At 32.1% G+C, this 24,389-nt stretch overlaps 2 protein-coding genes across 2 annotated transcripts in view; both read right to left on the bottom strand.

Annotated features, from left to right (window-relative positions):
• Nucleotides 1–24,389, bottom strand: part of AkhR (Adipokinetic hormone receptor) — a 172,374-nt gene that overhangs the window by 97,628 nt on the left and 50,357 nt on the right. The window lies entirely within an intron of this gene.
• Nucleotides 22,477–23,511, bottom strand: LOC121129503 (zinc finger BED domain-containing protein 5-like). Its single transcript, XM_040725227.1, has one exon. The coding sequence runs from the start codon at nt 23,509–23,511 to the stop codon at nt 22,477–22,479; it is 1,035 nt and encodes a 344-aa protein (XP_040581161.1).

Below are 24,389 nucleotides of genomic sequence, written 5' to 3'. Positions count from 1 at the left end.
AAACGTAACTAACACTATGGGACTCTTAGAGAGTTATCTTCTATAATATTAAAGCAAAGTATATGTCTATGTTGGCACCCAATATCCCCAGGCAATGCTCTATACTACTGCCAGTACAACTTACCGAACAAACATTTTACTAAGGGACCATTTGGAGATTTGGGCGAAAAATGATATTTAATATATGGATATATGCAATTATAGATATATTTTAATACAGTTTAAAATGCCTAATTATAATATATCCAAAACTATAGTTATTGATTCGAATATAGTTCGGATAATCCGTTCGAGTTGATGTCGTGTACTACTATAAATATATTAAATAATGAATAAACACGACAGCAACTTGAACGGAAGTTGTACTAATCACTTTTCTATTATCAGTTAATTAATATTCGATATAATTTATTATTCATAATGAAAAAAAGGCCTGATTTGACAAACATGTATAATATTAGCAAAAAAAAAATGACCTATTCAATGGTATTATTATATGAAGCGTACATTAAATTTGTGGGATATTTCTTCATCATACAAAACGATAATTAATTTATTGATTAGCATTTATTCGATTCGAATCCCTATTGTGTTTGTTTATTACGGAATGTATTAAATATATTACAACTGTAAATATTTGAACTATATTTGAAACACATACTACTGGGTTGGGTTTATATAATGATCATTAATGCATATAATTAATAAGAAATATTTTCTACAAAAGAACAATTTACCTCCACGACATGATCAATATGTATTTATCATCCTATCATTTAAATTGATTTAAAATATACAAACGAATACATAAATATATTTAATACAATTTTTTCAGATAAATTTCCTAATTTTTCATTAGGCAAAATGTAAATTCGCAAATTGTCTTTTGGTGAAATGTCGTTTGGCTAATCTTCCTTCGTCAAAACTGTTTTCCCCCAAAAGTTTGCTCACAATATTTTATCAGGCAACAAGTTTTCTAATCATGCCAATAAAAATATCGTGTTTTTTTGCATAAAAGCCCTTAAACTAACCATACTATTCTACCCAAATACATTAAATACTCAATCAAACTGTATTGCTATGTCAAATATGTTTTTATCAATAGTTTATGAGCATGTACATCTGTAAAGGTTGAATATTAAACTCTACATAGTTTTATTCCAAATAATAGTTATTTCAATATTTATTTACGGATTCAAAAAAATATTAATTAGTCAATGTCATAAACATTGACATCCATCCATAAAGAACATTCTTCAGATTAGAAAACTTTTATCAAGAAATAAGGATAAAAACGGATTTCATTTTTTAAGAAAGAACGTTCAAAAATAAAGTAATTACTACGGCTTTTGCTCATTAATGAAGGAAAATAACGTAGATGATTTGCTTTGAAATTATATTTAGTGATGTAAATTGTGGGAATGTTTTTAGTACCTAATTTTAAAAAAATATTTTTTTTTGAATTGGCAGTCTAAAGAGTGAATTTTCCTTTCCATAGCAGTTGGCATTATTATTTAATTCCTGAGTATTGAACTTCCTTTCCTAAATTGATTCAATTATGTATAATATATTATTATACATACGTTTGTGCTCATAAAAGACGGAGACCTTGAGGACTTGTTGCTGAGTTATAATTGAAAGTCCTTTTGGATTCTGAATAGAATTGGGTATTGACATCGGAGTAATTATTGCCTTTCTCAACTTTATTTTCTTCTCCCCCTTCTCCTTTGTCATAGTTGATTGTAGCTGAACTCCATGAAAGCATTCTTTTAATTTTTAGGGTTACCACCTTAATTTTTGGTTTCTTTTTTTAACATGCCCATTATACTCATTATATTTTTTATAACCATAGTTAATTTTTTTTCCATTTATTCAGAATAACCAAGTTGCTTTTCTGTTAATTTTTTCTAAAAAAACCTGCAAGTCATATTTTGTACAACTCTATTGATGAGTCAGATAAACTGTTGGTTCTGTGCTTTCCCATATGTTACATTCTCTTGACCTGGTTCCTTGTGATGTTTTTGTAAACATGAAAAAGGCTTAAAAAAAAAAATCAAATCAACATTAGAATATGTTTATACACAGATCGAAAATCATACCAACACAGCAATTATCTGTACGAGAGAGTGAGGATCCATGTTACAAAAATCATTTATTTATTTTGAAACGCTCATAAGTTTCACAATTTAAAAGATAATTCAACGCCCGTACAACATGAAATAGGTAGTTACCTTAAACAAATAATTCCAAAGTATTTTTGATGCAATGCAATAATTAATAGCCCTTTTTTGGTGTTTTTGAAACTAACCAAAAGTAGGATACTTGATACACAAGGAGGTATCTAATTATCTATATACTTTAGACAATGTCAGTGTCCTTTTAATCGTTATTTATAATCTTTAAAGTGTGTCTGCATTAATTTTAAGCTATTAATTCAAACTAGTTAATTTTGACTTTTGCCTACTAAATTATTTTATTCACTTTAGGTTAAATCTTCCTCAAATATTTACAAAGTTCACTTAAAAAAATTTAAAATACTCCTTTATTCAGGTGTTATATTATAATTTAAATAAAAAAATTTTATTTATAAATTTTATATGAATATTTCTCTAAGTAAATGGGTTAATCCAATGTATTTTTGTTAGCCTGATTGATACAATACCACATACAATCATGTTTAACTCTAGTGTGCTTGTTAAATTTAATTTTATCTGACTTATCAACCTACTTTGATCAGGTAGAACCAACTAGATTATTATTAGATATAATTAAACCTTTCATAAGCATATACATACTATTAATAATAAAAAAATCGCTGAAAAGAAACATTCCAAATGATTGTCAGTCAACATTATAGAGTACTATAGAGGAAGGTCCTTAGCCAATTACGTCATTCTTCCTAATTATTGTACTATTATTTATTCAATACATAGTGGAGATATGTTCATAGATTAATAACATTTTTATTGTATTTTTGTGAGCAAGGATCAACATAAATAAGAGTTGATAGATCGATAGCTGAAAAAAGTTCATAAGAGTCATTGATGCTAAAAAAGTAAAGAGATTCAAGACAATCCTTAGTTTGTGGAAGTCTGACACCCCCTTAATATTGTTTAGTAATTGTAAAATCTTTTCCATTAAGGCTCAATTCCACCTCACAAAACCAAATTCAAAGATGGTAAAGGTGGCTATCAACTATCATTTTAGAGAAAAGTCTCTAGGCATGTGCCAAATCCCATTTCAGGTGAGAGATTTTTACTTTTCAACAAGATGTTACCTACTCTCACACGTCTAAATGACTTTTTTTTGCCAATTATTATTCTAAATAATAATTGTATGTGTGTGTATGTCCTTCAATCACGGCCAACCCAATCAATTGATTTTCCTTTAAAAAAAAATTTAAAACCTTATAGCTCCAGAAACGGATTTAATGACAAACTTTTTGGTCTTCGGGGCCATGGTGGCCTTAAAATAACATTTTTTGCGTTTTACTTGTACTTTTTGTTAGTATTTACGGTTTATATTTATACTTTTTTTAAACAAATTACCTGTTTTGATTCTATATGAAGAAAGTGTGTGAGGTAAAAGTATTACATACTTCTATTTTTTTAATTTTTAAACATTTACTTGATAGAATAAGATCACAAATCACAAGGTTACAAATATATTCTGATGACACTCTTCGTATAATATACAATAGTAAATGCTCTGTGATTACGTATATGAATACTTTAATCACAAATTATTCTCCCTTGCTTATTAATTAGTCATAACCTTACGACTACTCTATACCCTCATTCAATTAGTAATGTATGTTCTACTATTTCAATTGCCATTTATTGTGGCCAGGAAGACAAGCATGCAATCAGTAAATCAACACTAATTTCCTTATAATATAGATTATATTAAACGTTCTGTTCTGGTTCTTATACAAATATATATATTTTAATTGAAGTATAAATAGATAAACAGAACCTGTATATAATGAATAAAATATTACCGGGCCGTGCAAAATTATTTAGCGATGATGTATATATACTTTTTAAGAGGTTTTGTGGCAACCAATCTGATTGTTTCGTATTTTTACTGTCAAAATAAACAAAAATCCTTCCTGTGAGAGCGTAACAACTTCCACACGTGAGACAATGTCCAATCTGGAAACAAAGAGGATCGAAATTGCAGCCCTCCTCCGAGTAGGAGTGCCTCATAACAACATAAAGGAACAGGTTGGGACCTCGTTGAAGACAATTTACAACGTTTCCAAGCTCTTGGAGGCTGGGGTGATCTCAAGCATTCCCCTGGGGATGGCAGGAAGCCCACTGTCTCAACAAGGCAAGTAAAGATGGGAACGTCGAGATCAACTGTTTCAAGGGCATTGAAAAGGGCTGGAGGAAAGTCCCTGAGGCGTACTGAACGCCCTCTGCTAACTGAACATAATCGAGAAGTTAGACTTGAGCGTGCTAAGAAAATCTTGAATGATATCAAGAGCTCATCTGGACGCATCATCATTTTTTCAGATGAGAAAACTTTTACGGTCGATCCTGTTTTCAACAGGCAAAATGACCGTGTTGTGAGCTTTGGAGATGTGCAAGATAAGCACCGCTATATGGCAATAACAAAGCACCCTGCTTCGGTGATGATGTTGGGTCTCCTGGCCTCCAACGGGAAGGCCATGAAGCCGGTATGGTTCCCCACTGGCTACAGATTAACAGTGGAGGATTATGTGAAGATTCTGGCGTCCAAGGTCCTTCCGTGGATCAAATCCATAGTCGGCAACTCTCCTTGGGGTTTTCAACAAGATGGAGCACCCGCTCACGCTTCCAAGAAAGCTCAGGAGTGGCTCAAGGACAACATGAACTTTTGGACCAAGAATTACTGGCCCCCTCAGAGCCCAGATCTGAACCCACTAGACTTATCTATCTAGGCTCACGTGGAGACCAAGGCCTGCAAAAAACGAAACAAGAACATAAATGCCTTAAAGGCTGCTGTCAACAAGGCCTGGGCCTCCATGGACGCCGATTACATCCAGCAAGTCTGTGGCAGCTTCAGACGTCGCCTGACCAGTGTCATTGAGTCAAATGGTGGCTACATTGATTAAATTTGATCACAAACTATTTTATTATTCTAAAAATGTATGAATAAATTGTTTCTCAAGTCAATCGAAATGTCATTATTGTCCGCGATATGTTCTGTCCAAAATTGGGTAAATAATTCTGCACGGCCCGGTATTTAAAAAAATAATCAATTATTAAAGCGAAAAAAACCAGGATTTATTACATTTTTTTTATTTGAAGAACTTTAAAAATTATCAATTTTGAAATGTCATAGAAATAACTTTTTTAAATGATTTATTTACTCTTGAAATTTTTTTGTGCGTCACAATTTCCAGTATAATTTTTTTACACTTCATTGTTAACATATTTAAAAAAAGTGAAGATAATCTATTTGTTTCAAATCTGCTGCATGAATAAATGCAGTTTAAGAATTTTTATATCACTCTTCTCAATTAAATTTTAAACCAATCTTGAGTATCAACCCCAAGGAAACATTTCCCTCATCTAATTCTTTGAAAATATATATTCTTGAGTTTTGAGGATAAGTCGTCCCTTTTTCCATAAGCTGGCAGTCGCAATTTTCTTATGTATTTTTTAAAAAGTAGATGGTATTAAGTAGACTTTTATGCAATATCTTTTGCATAAAGTGAAAAAGCTTCATGAAATAGAGGTATCCTTTTTATAGTAATATATTAATAATATCTATGTAAATCCTCTAAAATGTGTGCTTAACAATTAATCCGGACAAAATGACAATCCTCTTATTGTTTTAATTTTGCTCCAATCCAATGTTGTCACGATAAGCGGATTTCACTTTATTAACATATTATCTAATGCAAAAATGTAGGAAAACCTCAACATAAATTATATTTTTGTATATATTTATTATGTCAAATAATTTATATTTTTGGAAGTTAAATTCCTTTTTAGTACAACTTTGATTTATTTGTAAAAACAGAAACGACGTACAGAAAAGTATAAAATGATAAATCTTTAAAAAAAATTATTAGAGCAAACAACGCATTTATAAAATATTTTTTTACTATTTCTTAATTTTGTATATTATCATCTTAATTATTAAAGTAAGATTATTCTTTTGAACCATATTACTCTGCTGCGAGTCGAAAAATTCAAGAATAATTGTGTCTAAGTTATTATATTATTAATTGCTCTCTTACTTAAAATATTTTTTTAATGTCTAAACCAGTGGTTCTCGAACTTTTTAATTGGCTTACTCTCTTCAAAAACGTATTTTCTATTCAGAGCAATCTTTTTTTTTTTTTTTGGAAATATGTATTTTTTTATATTCCAAAAACTCCATTTAATTGATAAACCAAGTCTAGACGATGCATTTTATACGCTATTAACGTCTATATTAAATGATATTGCACTTATCAATAGATATAAGGGAAACACTATCATAGAGAAAAATAAATTGCGAAGTATGAGAATTAGAAAAAGCGAAGAATGTGCTGCAAATATTTCTTTGTCAATAACATGTATATATTTTAATTGAAAGTGATATGATTATTTAAGTATTTAAGACACTTGACCCAAAATACGGGAAAAGTTGCTTGTGTAATGGAATTATTAGCTATTTAAGCAAAAGTAAAAAATATTGCATTTAAGTTTGTTATAGCTTTTGGATATGACGGAACAAATTCAAATAGAGGTTATAAATGCAAAGTTATAAACTTTTTTTGAAAAATATCTACAGAGATCTGTTCTTTGATTAGTATATACACTATATTAAAACGAACTTCTTCTGAACATTTAATTGCAAAGATAGATGGAAAAATAGCTGACCCTTATGGATTTTATGGACCAATAGGAAAAAGGTTTTTAACATGTGAAACTAGTCCAATCGCAACCTTTGCTCAAATTTCAGTTTATCTTGCTATAACAGAAATGGAAAATTGAGTACTGATCGAAAATATTTATATCAAATTCAATATGCTACATATGAGTGATTTTTTTTCTCGGTCAAATCTTCTTTTCTCTTTGAATAATACGATCGTTTGAAAGTGGTGATCGAACAATAGTGGCCAATTTTGGTGAATTGGAGACTAACAAGACATTTTCAAGAAAACACTAGCCCGCAAAATCTTTGATGAATCACCAGAAGCTCTGGGAGGTCGGATGGTAATTTCTTTTGCACAAGTGGTAGTCACAAAGTAGCAAGAGTAAGAATAAAAATTTCATAATTTGTTCAACAAGTTGTACAAAGACATTTTTACTTTTCTTATCCATAAAATGTTCTTCTTGGTATAATTTGTGCCGATGTACCTGAGATTAAAAAATATGCATAAAAGAGAATTATATCTATAGTGTTTTCAATACTTAATTCAAATTTTATTATTAAATTATTGACAGGAATAAGCAACTGTGACAGAACCTCCCATTGAAAAATATTTATCCAATGAGTAAGTTGATAGCAATATCTACAGGGTGCGTTGACAAAATCTGCCGCTTCAGAAAACAACAACTATAAGCTTATTTTATTATATTTATTGATAAAATAAAAACAAATATCTTTATTAGGATATCAAGCAGCTATCTATTTAATGTAGCCGCCGTCTGCGGCCAAACCCCGCTCAATGCAGCTACGAAACCGAGAACAGGCATTTTGGATCTGCACTGTTTCTATCTCACTGAATTTCTCTTTGATGCTGGTGATGAGAGACTGTTTGGTGTTATGGGAGGAGCGGTTGGTCATGTTCTCTACGTAGGACCTGACAAAGTAGTCCAACGGGTTCAAATCTGTTGATGACGAAGGGCAAGAGGAGAAGGGTACGAACGCAAAAGCATTGCTTTTCAGTCATTCTTGCGTCCGCTTAGCTTTGTGGGCCGGAGCCGAGTGTTCACCATGAGGCCTGTCTCGAAGATGTGGGGCGGCATGTCATGACCCTTACTTGACACGACCATAAAGACCATGACAGTGGCCGGAAAGTTGGTCTTCATGACCCTGGGGACGTCTCTGTTGTTTACAGCAATCCAGCGATGGTTTTGGGAGTTGTGAATTTGATCCTGAACAAAACTCTTCTCATCAGAGAAGAACCAGAGTATGTTCGGCGACTTTGGGTTCTTCAAGATGTTCAGCAGCTGGAAGGTTTTGAGCAGCCGCAACCATTGTGTCTTTTCAGTCAGAAGTTGGGCTGTCCGACGCCTGTAGGACTTACACCTTAAGTCCTCCTTCACACAAGCCCTCACGTTCCACTCAGCCACACCCAGGTCCCTCGCCATGGCTCTCATGGAACGCCGGGGGTCCTCGTCGAGAATGTTCCCGGCCTCGTTGATGAAAATGACGTCCCGGACAATCCTGGTGCTCTTCTCCTCCTTCTTCTTCCTGTCAACAACGCCTATTGGGTCCGATGACTCCTCCAGCTGCTTCCTGAGACTTCTAACCGTTCTAACTGGCATTGACAGAAGGCCAGGTATTTCAGCATTGCTTAATTTCATGTGATCACTAAGCATAATCTGAATAGCAGCGCACCTACGATCTCTCTCATTGAACATAATGACTTTTCTTGGGCACTTAAAATGATGCTATCGCTACAAGTGGTAAACAATAACTAAAGCCCATGACGCGGGAAATTTTTTAACTCCGAAAAAAGACGGATCAGACATCAGCTGATGGAGTTATTTCGTCTTTAAAATGCGACAGATTTTGTCCACAGCCCCCCTATATAATGAAGAGCTGTTAATTCGAGAAAAATATCTATTTCATAATGAAGCTGTTGAAAAATAAGTGAAAATGAGACAGAATCATAATCCAAATATTGCAACGACATGATGAAACAAATGATAAAAATATACTAAACTTGCATCAAAGGAGTGTATATCTGTGTTTGAGTCCAGAAAATATTTTACTCTTCCGTAAATTACATACATGTTTTTATAGTTTTTTTCTAAGTGTGTATCTATTTCAATAACGAATACTCCTTTACTGAAATTTTGTTAATTGTATCATTTATATTGATCGAATTTATTTATATGTTATTGGAATTAAAGAAACTTCAAAATATTAATGCCACTTAGACTAAAAAGTTATACACTATTAGTCAACTTTGATTGGTTCTAATGCAAAGGGATGTATTTAAGGCTAGTTTTACATTAAGTGGGACCTTAAATAAAGATAAATGTCAGGGCTCTTATATTTGTGTAAAAGCGCAAGGCCTTAAGAAAGTGCCACCTTTAAACCAGTACTGACTGTAGTAATTGTTGTTAAAAAAAACTCGAAAATGTTGCATGTCAAAAATTATTACTGGTATTACTATATAAAGTAAGAAAATATTTGTTTTCGGATTAGTTTGTGATTAATAGCTAAATTTTGCATTTGAATATTACTATCGTATAACATATAGTTATAATACAATTTTTTCTTTTTCTTTTTGTTCTTAGTAAATGTTATTTTCTTCAAGGATATTTTTTTAGGTAAACGTAGTACGCGAACCTGTTTGTATTTAAAAAAAGAAGAATTTGAATTTTTTTTTTATCTTTCTATATAATTTTTCGTTTGTAGTTGGCAAAAAAAATCACACAACTTACCCTGTCTTACTTTTTTTAAATCCTTACTCAATTACTTCCTGTGATTATTATCAACCAACAAAATTGAAACAGATATTTTATAAATATACAAATTGTTACAACGAAATCCGTACTTGAGATTTGCTGATTTTTTCGGACTATATTATGACAAATTTGTTCAATGTTTTTTTTTATTTGACACATAAACGTTTCACTTAGCTGATGTTGACAACGCCATGGAGTCAGCAACAGAAAATTTCGAGCTTATTATATTTCAGCGGGAGAAGGCTGTTGTGATGATATTGGTGGGCAACGCTCTGAACATTAGTAAGATTGAGGTCTCAAAATGACATGGATCGACAGAAGCAGGATTGAAGGATTGATAAAAGCCTTCGTGGGAAACAAGCACCCAATATATACCGAGTGGGAGCCCAAAAACTTGTTTTGTCTCGAGGTACCTCGAGGCAATGTTAAATAAATGTCCTCATTTTACCAAGAAGTCCCTGTTCGACTTCATCGTTCTAGAATACATGAATTACAGTTCAGGACCCGAATTGTGGTCGTCATTGAGTCCAACAGAAGATCCCTTGAGTGATTTAAAATTATTGTATCTGTTTTGTTTTAGCTGGGCTTCGAAAAAAATGACCTTTTGTTCGTTAATTTAAAGTAGATAGATCAATAGTGCCCGATTTCTTTTTTTACTGATTTTTGATTTACTGATTATTTCGGTGCTCAGTTTGATTATTTTTTTAACATTCATCTTCTTCTTTTTCCCATGACAATCAATCTTCACAAATTTTTAAGGATGCCATCAAACTCAAATATAAATAATTTAAAAGAACAAACTATGATTCATAAATGATTATGACTAATGAGTGACTCGTAATAATGTAACATCTTTATCTCTCTCTTCTTTTCTCTCCTCTGCTCCCAAGGAAATCAGTAACATAAAACAAGAACATAACAATAATTAACCAATAAAATCCAGATCCTTGTTCCTACTTGCTAAATATAACTAAGAATACAAGGGTTTGAATTTTTTATTTGGACCGAAATACTCTTCATATACTTATTAGTAAAATGATCATGTTAATTTTTCGATTTATTTAATTTTTACATCCAGGCAAAACATATTGTATGCATCACTGTATAAAAATTGGAGTTGTTCGAACAATTTCTCCACTTGACCTTGGTTGTAGTTTATTGTGTTCTTCTCATATAAAAAACTCAGACACTTGCAAATGAAAAAGATTCGCAATTTTATTCATATCTTAATGCAATTTTTGTTTCATTTTTTTAATTAAAAAATTATTAAAAAGTACTTGAACTAGCACGAAAATATTATGACAAGCTACATAGTAGGCATTGTAATTCATATTATGCAATTGAAAATATGCAAATAAGGTGATGTTCATAGAATGAATAATATTCGTATATATATATTTAAAATGACTTAGGAATAGATGATTATATTTTATAATTACTTTTAAAGTATCTAATTGCTCTATATAATATCATAGACTGTGTAAAAAGTAATTTTTTTTTACTTTATTTTATATATTTTAGAAGAAGTGCTACAATTATCTGACTTAAACCAAGTATGCCCCATTTGAGGCCAAATTTATATCTTTAAGCGTGTTGGCCATAAACAGGAACAGGTGTCAGTGACTTTGTGCCAGATCTGGACTGTAGAATGGTTCATAAGAATTTCCCATCCGAGCTTTCGGAGCTTTTGGAGGATCATCAAAGGAGGGTGGACCCAGGTGCTGTTGGGATCATGTCTTGTTTTCTCATTCAAAGTAGAGGGAAGAATTGAGGGATAATAAAAATCGCTCAAACCCCTGTTGTGCCACACAAATAGAAAAATTATCGGCCCTTTATACATTGCCAATTATCTTGGTCGCTTTTAAAAGAAAAAAATTGTGATGTACACTCACACCTTTACAAAAATATATAGTATGACCCGATGGGATCAATAATGACCAAGATAAACTTACTCTAAAAAAGGATAAGAAATACCAAATCAAATATATAATAAATAAAAAGTTAACATATTATTAACAAAGGCATTTTTTTTAATTGATATAATGTGTATAAAATATTTAATTTGAGTTGAAAGCTATGGGATCATGACACGTCAAGTTGGAGATATATTGTGTATATATTTTATAGTTATAATGTAAATTGATGAAAATTGAGGGTATATTTTAGCTCGTCCGTTTCTTTTGGAGTTGACAAGCTTAAGAGTAAATTTTTTTCTTACGTTACTGTAATTATTATTTAAATCCTGATATTATAACTTCCCTTTCTACTAGATACATTCATCCATAATATCACAAGATTGAACATTTGTGGGTGTTCGTAAAAGACGGAAAGTAAGTTTGAGGATTTGTTGCAGAGTTACGATTGCAAGTCCTTGTTGGACTCAGAGTCAAATTGAGGATATAGTGGGGTAACTCTTGTCAATGTACATGTTTTTTTCCTTCTCCCCCTCTCTCCGTGACACAACAGCTTATAGATGATCTAATGAAACGTCACAACAGGTATGATGCTTTCCTCTTTTAAAAAAATACAAAACTGTCAGGGATTCTATACTGATTTTCCGTTCCTTTTATTTTTTTAGAAAGCAAAAAATACTCCCAATTAGCATAATTAATAATCTCCATTAGATGATTAAAAAAATATAACATGTTTCATCGAATGACTTTAGAAGTGAAAGAACAAAAGCATAGCGAAACAGATTCGATTGATGTAAAAAAAAAATATGTATATATATAAATATTTTTAAAACTACAGGGGCAACTGTTATTTTTTAACCAATTTATGCAAATTTAAAGATGTTGAGAGTCATTTATTTTAATGACTCCTATTAACAATTTTGTCAAACTGCTGCTTTTTCAATCTTCTTCTAATACTGTATGGTCATGTTGGCGACTAGGATTAAGTTTTTATAAACAATCGACAACTACTTATGTGTTCTATAACATAGCTGATGAGAAAATTATAAAAAAAAGACAGTTAAACTCTTCAAAATTTGCATAATAGATATGAGTAAATAATAATCACTGGCCCGGTATACTATTCATAAATATTTTAACTTTTCTCTCTTTGGATTTACATGATATATTCCAGATTGCTTTTTTGAAAAATATTTTTTTACAATTGTAGGGAAGGTGAGGTAAGTTGATACACGTTTTGATTTTTTCGTCCTCAAAAAGTTCAGAATAATCTATTTTGTCTAATATTTTGCAACTATGTAGCCAAAAGGGTTATCTAACAAAATGTAACTATGTATATTTATGATATTGTTTATTATTTTTTCATTAATATAAAAATTGTAGAATGTATCAACTTACCTCAGGGTAGGGGTAAGTTAATACATGTCATGGGGCAGGTTGATACATGTAATTGAATGACTGATTAAGATAAGAAACGATTAAGAAAAATTTACATATTGATGATATGAAAATTATCCAGTCTACTCAAATTTATTCCACAATTAGTTATACATCATTCCCTAGTCAATAAATGCATTGTCATGGTTTTATGTAGACAATAATAATTTTATTCATATTAATTTCCAAATACACAAATATTTCACTAAGCTCATAGATAATGATCATAATTTAAATAATCAATAATCTTTTTTATTCACATTTCGATGGTGCTGTTGTGAGAATAGAATACGATATATATATATTGCAACGTCTATTTTTGGATGGTCTTTGTTGGCTATAGGTAGTGGCCATAGTACCTTAGGAGAGACTTCACTTATTGTTGACGATCTGCCATTTTGTATTGAACTACAAGACTTTCTAAAGAGATGTACGGCAAAATGCTTTACTCTTGGTTGGCATTTCACATTTAGTAATTTCAGAAGCTTTGTAATCCGATTCATTGAAAATATCATAGTTTAAGGGGAATATACCCGTGTTTCTAAAACCTGATACAATATTAGTAGGGGTTAAACCTGTTATGTATTTAATATGTCCTTTCTGGTTTTTATCTTCTTGTATATTCGTCTATGTATTATAAGTACTGAGTTTTACGTATTATAAATAGTGTCGTCTTTTATAAATATATCAGAGTATAATTAGAATACACATGATCTAGTGTAACATTATTCCTCCACGTGAATTATTCTCCTCCTGTCTCTTGGTCATCCTGGATCTCTCCTATTATAAATAAGCTTGCGCCTCTCCCTCGTCAAGACGCAACAAAACCTTAAAGTATTTTTTGGCTGGAATGTTGAGCTAACTCGTAGAGTGAGACCCTATTTTTTCTGGATTAGATCCTTGGTAGGCGTCCACGCTATGATTGAAGTAATTTTTAAGTGGACCATAACAGCTAACATCCAGTGGCAGTAGTATATGTGAAGTATGAGGAGGCATGGTCAAAATTACAATTCCAGACCCCTTACAGAGTAGCATAGCTTCAATAGAAATATGGGAACAGGGATTATCCAGAATCAAAAGAAGAGGATCTGCATTTGAGCATCTAGCCGGGGGTTTTCTTACCTTTCCCAACATATTTCTTTGTCATTTTTCGACTTTAAAGATATAATTAACAGAAAAAAAGCCTATAATAGATTAAGAAAATATGTTACTTATTTTTTCATCATTTTCCTAAATCGTATAAAATGCCTTTTAAAAAAATACAAAAAGAGACCCTTCCACTAGAAATCTAATAAATTCCTCATTAAAAAAAAATTATAGATTATCATCAAGTTGTGACTTGCAGCTTCATATATAAAAAGTATGATAAAGAATTATTATTTTAATATTCATTTAAGAGTTGCTACTAAAAAAATTTTTTTTTGCATATTTATTAAGTTGTTATTGTCCAGTGAATATATTTAAAATTTTGCTTGTTTATATGCCACAAAAGTAGAAATTTTGGCTTATATTGGTTATTTTTTGGTTTTTCAATGTATGCATAAACAATCAAAATTACACCATCTCAATTCCAGTGCAAAACCTTGTTGACCACTGGGATGAGTTTCCAAATTTATTCTCCACATTCAATAACAACTAAGTAATAAGTACCTTATAGTTAGATTTAAGTAAATTAAATATTAAACTTGCTATTTTGATGTAAAATAATTGTTATTTCATACTATTTTCAATAAAATTATTATTAAAAAATGTAATTACTGATTTATTTTTATACATGGAAAAGAACAAATGCTTCCAATACACACAATTAAAAAAAAAAGTATATATTTTGAAACATTTTTAATCTTTTTCAATTGAAGTTATCATTCTTCAATGTCGTCCATCTAGGAACCAATATTTATAAGAATAATAAATACTTCAAGTATGACATAATTAAGAGTATAAGAGTAATGTCAAACAAGTAGTGTGAAAGTTTTACTAAACTTATTTCATGGGTAAACTGAGATAGATTACTTTAATTTCAGCAGAAAGAATGCCTCATGGAGTGTACTTTATAATTTAGGGATGGGTTTGAAAAACTAATAACAAGGATGGCACTAAACTGGACTGAACGTGAAGCAGGACTGATCGAAAGTCATAAAGGATCGATATGACTATACTTGTTACCTTCTCTTTCTCATTATTTTAGAGAGGGACTGACTTAAACACCTTAAGGCATTTTCACAACTTTATGCGTCTAAAACTTAAATTTACGAGCTGCTAAACTTTGACCCAACCTTTAGGCTTTTTTGCCAATATTTTTATGGTGTCATGATCCCGGTGGTAAACTACTAGTTCCCAAAATAAAGATTTAGTAATTTCAAATTAATAATTATCCGAGTGCCACCAAAGTATTAGTAAATCAAATAAGACTACACGCCATACATTTGCTATGTATCCTTCCCTACGACACACCTTTCTCCTAAACACTACTGTATATATAGGCTAACCGGCATAAAGTTTTCAAAAATTATATGGAAAGATGTAGCTGAATGGACACTGCACTTGGGATAAATTATTCTCTTGAACTCAATGTGCGAAGGTTTGCACCCCGGTCGTACCTAAAGAAAGAAATATATTTCACGTATATGAAGTTAAAAGAAGATTCCAAGGTCAGATGGATTATATGTAATATGATTATGTTTGCTTATACTTAATCAGCGCAACTCTATCTGACTAATTAAAGGAACCTTAAAAAAAATGATAAAATGATAAGTTTCAATAGGTGGATTACAACCCAATATTCACTACTGATTTGTTAAAAGGTACCTTGTAAGAAGGAGATCAAAAATGTAAAATAATATCCTTTTGTCCCCTTTCTGTTGAATATTTTAATTAATAATATATTTTTACGTATCTTTGCTATAACATTGCAAACATTCATTCTAATTAATGGCTGTTTTTTAACTCATTTGGATTAGTATAGGTCTTACGGTTATGTAGATGTGTATTTATGGGATGATTAAGTATGTATTAAAATAATTATAATATCATTTGTAAATCTAAAATTACTATAATTTATTAAAAAAAAGTTTCACTCCTGGGTGTTCATAACAATATCAACTCTGCCTTTCTTCAATCTAAGAGGATGTTTCAATATAAGAATTTAGGGCATTTCATAATGTTATCATGAGATACAACTAAATTATTGTTTCAATTAATCTATTAAATACAACTTTCTTCTTATTAGACTGATTATATATTAAATTAATAAAATATTTAAATATAAAACGTCTAATTATGAACCGGTAGCATTTTTTTTTTTTTCAAAAAACACATTATTAGTAATAGTTTGAGAATACATCAAACAATCATAATTTAATTTCAAGAAAAGTACATTATCTATATCAAAGTTTTACTAATGGGTATTTAAAATAACATCAACTCTTGATTCCTTCATTACGTGCCATTAAAATACAATTTGAGTATTCAGTGAGATGATAAAATTTGACTTAACTGAGTGAAACAACTGGTTTTTTTTCTAATTCTCATGAATAGTCAATAAAAAGACTTAACATGAATTCAACTTAAGAGACATCGAGCATTAAAAAAATAATGTATGGATGTTTGGTAACATTTCATAAGCATTTACAAATTTTGTGTTCTAAAATGGTAATTAATATAGTCATAGTTATGAAATCCTGAAGGAGTTTTCCGTGGAACATTGAGCGTGTATAAAAAGCAACTATTTAGCCTTGAGTAAAAAATATCTCAAAATCCGTGTTTTGACTAAATACGCGTGAGTGTGTTATTGAAGACATAATAACACGGAGTACTTCTTTTAAAGTCATCTTCTACATTTTAAAGCAAAGTGTGTCTGTTTGACGACGCAATATAAATCAGACATAGTCATTTTTTATCTTTAGTTTAAATATCTACACTTATAAAATAAAATTGAAGATCATTAAATGCGAGACATTTTTTCTTAAATCATTTTAAAAAGCAGAATATATTTTACATAGAACTTAGTATTTTCAAAAAACTTAGAGGTAAGAAGCTGTTAAAAAATCATTATGTTAATGTTCATAACTTTATATATAGACGAGTATTAAACGTCGCTTTAATAAAATTATGAGTACATATACCCATAATGCCAGCCAACATAAAACATATTTTATTACCTCATATAAATTACTCATTTTGCATAATGAGAGAGAATATATTACCGAGATGGTCAGTTGGACATTGTTTGGTAAATTTTTATTATTTATTACTCTGATATTCCAAAAGAAACCCTTCCCTATGTAAGTTATGAATTATTTGGAAGTTAACTATGTAATTAATTTATCTATGTGACCACATTTCCTTCCTCTCATAATATAAAAATAGCTGCACCCACTTTCTACCCTCATATCCACACATAAAGTTTTAAAAAACGCCCGTTTTTATTATAAATATTTTCTTGAATTATTTATCTGTAGACAAACATTCATATTTTCGGTTTGCTTTCTGCGTCTCATTGACAAGTTCAGCCTAAAGAAACTTTAAAACTCCTCTCAAATTATTTTCAGTTGAAACTAAAAATATAAAGAATTGTTAAACGTTTTTATTTATAGTTAAAAACGTGGAATATTCACTTGTTCTTCGAAATTGGCCATTTTTTTTAACCCTAAGTTAATTCATACTTTCTTCCGAAATAAATTTTTATATCAGTCCTTTAAATAATGCCAAATTATTTGAGATTTGAGTCTTTGTTTGCCCTTAAGATCAAGATGAAGTTGATTTTGTATTATTAACGGATTTTTAGTTCAGTTAGATACTGAGGTCGAGAAAGAAACCTCCAGATTCTACTTATTAAACTATTCATGGCCGCTTTGGATGACCTCGATGATTCTGAAACCTAAAAGAGTTTCCCCTAATCGATTCAGACTCAAATTATTAAAGATTGCGATGTATATTATTGTAAGAGTCCTCGTTGATAAAAAAAAATATCATGATCAATACATAAGCACAATGGAAACAAAGAAATTATGATTTATTAATCAGGTTTTTATTATAAATGTTGTTGAGCATAGAATCATGTATGGGCATCAACAAAATATAACATTGAATGTCAATAGATATGAAATACAAGTTAAGATTGTAGTCTTTTGTTATGATAATTTGTGAAATATATATAAAAAATGCTCTAGTATAACAGTGAAACAAGCTGTGTATTATCCAATATGAATAATAACATTATGTCTAATTATAATTAATTGATAACGGAGAAGTGAGTATCCCTTTTACTATTCGAATCGTGTGTTTTTTTAAAAATTATTATTATAATAATTATATTACTTAATTTGTGTCTGATTTGAATTCATTACATAAGGTGATTTTGATAGCATGTATGCGTTGAAATTTTAAGGCATAATTCCATCAATTTCCCGACAGAACATATAATATATGTTACAAATAAAGGATCGCTACAAACTCTGCCTTTGACTTAGATTCAAAGACATCTTACTTCAAATTCACTTTGATGTTCCTGGTAAAAAATAAAAATAACATTTTATAATACTTTTTTCCGATTCAATTACTTATATAGTTATGAATTTGAAGCAAATGATTGCATAGTGCCAAGAACAATAACTACACTTTATATTAATTATTCTTTTGAATCCAACAAGCAAGATAAAGTAAGTATTGTCTGATAAGTAAAAACTAAAAATTTCATTAAGGTAGGACAACTTTATGCATTAATATAATTAGTCAAAATTAAAATGAAATCAAAAAATAACAATTATTGCAAGATAATAGGTACCGAATTATAAATCGTAAAAATGAAGGCTATGGTGATAATAATAAAGGAAAAATTGTGAAATGTCGAATTGCATTTAACTTTACTTGCGATTGTATTGGTGTGTGTTTTTTTAAATTATAATACATCGTGTCTGTGATTGGTAACTAGTTTGTTTACTTTTAACTCCGACACGGCCAACCTTTCTAATTTCAATGGACAGAAAAATGATGTACATCCAGCGTCTTGTTACTGGTCATTTAATTCTAAAGGAATTTATCATGGTTTTACACTTACGATACATTTTCGGGAAATATATTTCATCATTGAATAGATTCAGAATATAATCTTTAATGAAAAGATAAATAGTGTATAAAAATTCTACTGAGATAAAGCAGGGAACGATTTATTCCTGCAGTGTCAATGATGTTTATCGACAAAAAAGGATCCCTAACAAGGAGCGAATATTCATATAGTAAACATTAAAAAATGAATTACGTCATTATTAGACCTCACCACTGACCAAAGTCGTCATTAAAATAAATGGGACTTGTACAGCAGGAGGAACTGAGCCTCTTATAGGATTTCGTCTGAACTTTGCAAGATTCTGGGAATTAACAAAACTTATTAATTGTCATGGCATGCAAACACTTCGATCAATGGGTCATCTTGGATTAGGTGTTTTTTTTTTAAATGATTAGGATTTTCTAACAATTTTGGTATCTTATGACGGTAAACTTTTGATTAATATGCTGTTTTTTACTTTGTTTTAAACTGTACGTAATTTGCTTTAATAAGAAGAAGGTTTCACGAGAGTTGTGATCTATCATTTTAGTTGATCCTTCATTAATCAGTTAGTTTCCTTATTTAAAGAGGTAGTTTGTATTTTTAAAGCACAATTAAACTAAGAATTATAGATTGTCACTATCGATAGTTCAGTGGTATTCTATTAAAAACCCCACTTCATTTACATATTTTAAGAAGTATACATTAATATGATACAATATGCCCCATTCAAAGTTAATGTATTGTGGGAAATGTAAAAGATTTTAATATAATCTTTATGAATTAGCATATTTCGAAGTATATCATTCTTTTTTCCAATTTATTTTAAGTGTGTCATCAAAATAAAACATTTGTGGATGTCCCACCTACATACACTGCCAGAAAATATATTGATTATGAAATAGATTACAAATATATATTTTTTAAAGAAATTATATTGAAATTTGTTCTTTTGCCTAAAAAATAAACATAAAAGGATCAACGAAGCTTTAAATAATTTAATTCAATAAATATTTATATACTGGGTTGATCTTATCTAGTAGTACATTTTTTATTATTTTCAATCTGAAACGACATTTGTGCAAAATCACAGAAGAGGACAACAAAAGATATTTAATCTCTGAACACAGCAAGTTGAGATAGTTAGAAGGAGCTAAGAAGATTCTAAATCTTCTTTAGGGCAAAAAAAATTTTGGGCCAAGTTTTAGTAGATCCAATACCAGTTTTTTTAAGTTGATATCACTATGAATAAAAAAAGAGCCATCAAATCAAAACCAAGCATTCCAGACATTGTCTCAGATTCAGTGAGAAATGTTTTGAGCCCAAAAATGCAGAGGCCAGCTCAGGCCAATTTTTCCTCCCATTTTTATGGAAAGGAAGGAGCAGATCAATGAATATACTTACATCGAACTTCTGGATAAGGAAGTGCTACTTTGGGCAAGAGAAATCTTTGTTTTCACTCAAGACGGAACTCTTTGTCATCCCACCACTAAGACCAATTCCTTCATGAGGGACAGTTTCCCAGAATTTTAGGACCTCAACATGCAGTCACCATCTTCTCCAGATGTGAACCCCTTGGACTACTCTACCTTGGTTCGTATAGAGAAGAAGGTATGCCCTACTCAGGATAGGAGTTTCCCTTCTCTATAGGTTTTTATCAAGAAGGAATTAACCAAGCTCAAGTGTGACTATTTAGTCAAGGTCTGTAAGGGATTTTGCCCTCGTATTGAGATAGTTATTAGAGGTGAGGCCTTATATATTGACTAACAGTTGTGCCAAACATTATTTTCAAATGATTTTATAAAATCAATTTTTAAATATGGATTCTTTTTATCAAATAACAATCACTGCAATTTTGCCAATATTCAGAAACATCAAAAATATAACAAAAATAGTTTCTTCTTTATGTGCCTAACTTTATTATTGAAATTCTCTATCCATCTTAGAATTATAGGCATAAAGTGTGAGACTTTTTCACAACAGGGTGCAAGTAAAATATTGCAGAAAAAGACAATAACTTAATTTACAATCCCAAAAATACTATATAAAGCGTATGAGTATTTCATGAAACTATATCTATTCATGTAAAATTATATAATCTACTTAGATAAGAAATAATAGTTTGTATCAAAATATAGGGACAAAAAAGCAAAGTAATGTTTAAATATATTTACGAGCTCCCAAGTGAGGATTAAAAGATAAAATACACATACCTATATCCAGGAAACAAAAGCCCTCTCCTTTTTTAGAATGGGATATATCTGACTTTTACATAAACACATAAATAATTGTCTACTTAAACCAAATATGAGTTAAAAGTTGTCTACCTGTATGTGCCATGTCAATACTTTAGAAACCCTAATGGATATGAAGTAAATTGATTCCACTCGATACTCATTTCAGGAAGTAGTATTTACCTGTGTTATAGTTCAGGGGTTCCCAAACTTTTCAGCCTGCGACCCCCAAAATAACGGTGCCAGAGACTGGCGACCCCCAACAACACTGGAGGTGGATTATAATGTTGCGCACAGCCACGCGCACATGCACTATGCGTGCGTGCGTGCGTGCTTGTGCGTGTCTGTTCTCCCAGACAGCGCGCGCACACACAGGCCACGGGGCCCCGCTCACTCGACCAGAGAGACGCACACAGTGAGATCAGAGCTCGTTCACGTGAAGCAGCCGATCAGTGACTGACTGCTTCTTAACAGTTGAAACAGTGAAAACACAGAGTCTCTCTGGTCACAGCTGCTCAGAGATCAGCGCCGCAGCTTCTTGAACAGAGCAGAAGCTACTGGTGGTTTGTACCGAGTTTCTGCGTCCGCCTCCAGTCCGACCTGCTCTCACGTTTAGTTTTAATATTTCGTCAACTAAAATATATCTTTTTAAGCTATTAGGCTGCAGCTATATAATATTATTTATTTCAAAATAGAGTGCTTCTTATTTTATACATTTCATACATATACACACATATATGGGTAGCAATTTATTTCAAAATAGGCCTATACTTGCAGGTGTATTTTTTTCTCCTCTTCAGACGAGTTTGGTATTTTCCTTTGTTGTCACAGGTAAAAATAGCTAAAAAAAATTCAACAGTTGTCGTTCTATACTTTAATAATTGCAACAAACTATAGTTTTAATATATATAGTATATAATAATATATATAAAGGCGCACCTCGTCCCGCAGTTTATACAGGCGGCTGAGCACATTTCCCCGCGAGAGCCATCGGACTTCGGTATGGAACAGCAGGCCCTCATGCTCTGATCCCAGTTCGTTACACAGAGAGGCAAACAGTCTAACATTGAGTGGACGTGTTTTTATGTAGTTTACCATTTTAACCGCAGTGTCGAGAACATGTTTAAGGTCTGGTTCAAGCGTTTTGCTGGCAAGCGATTCCCTGTGAATCATGCAGTGTGTGAAATTTATGTGCGGCGCCACTTGTAATACTCTCGCTTTCAGTCCTTTCTTTTTCCCCAGCATCGCTCCAGCCCCGTCCGTACACACACGATGCAATTTTCCCAAAATAGTACCTCTTCTTTTAGTTTGCTGTCAAGCTTTTCAAAAATGTCCTCACCTGTGCACGTTCCCTCCAGCGGCGAGCAAAACAGCATGTCCTCATTTAGTTTTCCGTCAAAGCTGTATCTGACAAAAACAAGCAGCTGGGCAGAGTTGGATATATCTGTCGATTCATCTAGTTGTAAAGCATATTTTCCTCCTTTTATTCTGTCCACCAGCTGGCACATTATGTCCTGGGCCATGTCTGTGATGCGCCGGGCAATAGTCCCGTTTGACAGCGGCACCGATTCCAGCTCACGGGCTAATTTATCCCCATGCATGGCCCGACTCATAGCTATAGCAGCAGGTTTAATTAAGGTTTCGCCAATTGTGTGTGGCTTTTTAGCCTGTGCAATTAAATATGCCACCTCATATGAGGCCCTTTGAGCTTTGGCTGGGATTCTTGTTTGGCTGGTAAGGACTTGCTTTTGGTCTCTTACCTCTCGCTCCTTTCTGCGGAAAAAATCGGATGGTTTAGCAGCGAGTGAGGGATGCTTGGTTTTCAAGTGTCGGAGCATTTTTGCCGGCTTGAGGCTCTCATGTGCAAGTACCTCAGTGCATATCACACATTGGGGATGTTGTCGTTCGTTGATAATGACACATGTAAATCCATACTGGATAAATTCCTCTCGATATTTTCGATCCTTGGTGTGCTGCTCAGACTGGTGATGTATATTGCCACGGAGGTCTCCACCTCTGCCGAAGATCGACGCACTTGAGGACGGGGATGCTTGTCTGCTCTCTACCTCCGCTGACCTCTCCTGCTCCGCTTGCATCTCTACCTCCGCTGGCATCTCAAGCTCCGCTGGCATCTCAAGCTCCGCTGGCCTCTCCTTCTCCGCTAGCTTCTCAAGCTCAGGTAGCCTCTCCTTCTCCGCTAGCCTGTCCTGTTCCTGTGGCCTCCTCGATTTGGTTGGTATTAACCAACGTTTCATTGTGACTGTCAATAATTTTCAGCTGCTTTCCAAAAGAGTTTTGGCCAGCTACCGTGTGACTGGTGCTGCTGTAAATGTAACTGTCGCTAACCTGTGTCATAAGATAAAAAAAGGAAATGTTCTTTTTGTGGAGGAAAAAAAGGGGAGAAAAAAGAAAAAAACTGATGGGAAATGTGTAAGCTATTTTATTTAGTGACTCTTATTTTGAAGAGGGGTTTTACCGGAAGGATGTGCTGTACTAAACGGCTGCTATGTCTCCTGTGTCTTCTTTAGGCTGAGGCCTTATTCAATACAACAACTAACCGCTCGGCTACAATTGCATGGTTTAACTCTAATATCAACTCATATGTATATGTTATACAAAAAAAAAAATTATAATTCTTTTTTTTTTTTAATAAAAAAAAAAAAAAATTGTATTTGTTTTTGGAATGCATTTCGCGACCCCGCATCTGTGTCTCGCGACCCCCCGGGGGGTCGCGACCCCCACTTTGGGAACCCCTGTTATAGTTGACACTTTGTTGAAAAATGATGATGGGACGTCATCGGCGTATTTGACAACTTCGTCCAATAATCACTTGTCATCAAAATGTCTAATTTTTTTGCCTTTTGAGTGAGGTGTTGTGTTCCTGATTATTGTCTGACTAAGACAAGTAGCACTCAAGTACGTCTTTGCATATCCATCTAAACGTCATATTACATCTCTTTTCTTTAGCTATTATTATTAAAATTCATTCTTGAGGAGATAACATCTAACCCATATGTTTTGAGTAACTACGTTTGAGTTTGCACATGAAAAACGGTAAGCAACACTGATGAATTCTGCGCTAGTTATTTTCTATATGTTTTAAGCAGTGTGGTCGAAAATACCCGGGTACTAC

This window comes from Lepeophtheirus salmonis, chromosome 14, assembly GCF_016086655.4.
Source record: "Lepeophtheirus salmonis chromosome 14, UVic_Lsal_1.4, whole genome shotgun sequence".
NCBI classification, from domain to species: domain Eukaryota; kingdom Metazoa; phylum Arthropoda; class Copepoda; order Siphonostomatoida; family Caligidae; genus Lepeophtheirus; species Lepeophtheirus salmonis.
The sequence above is the reverse complement of the archived record's forward strand: the minus strand, read 5'-3'. Positions and strand labels throughout refer to the sequence as shown.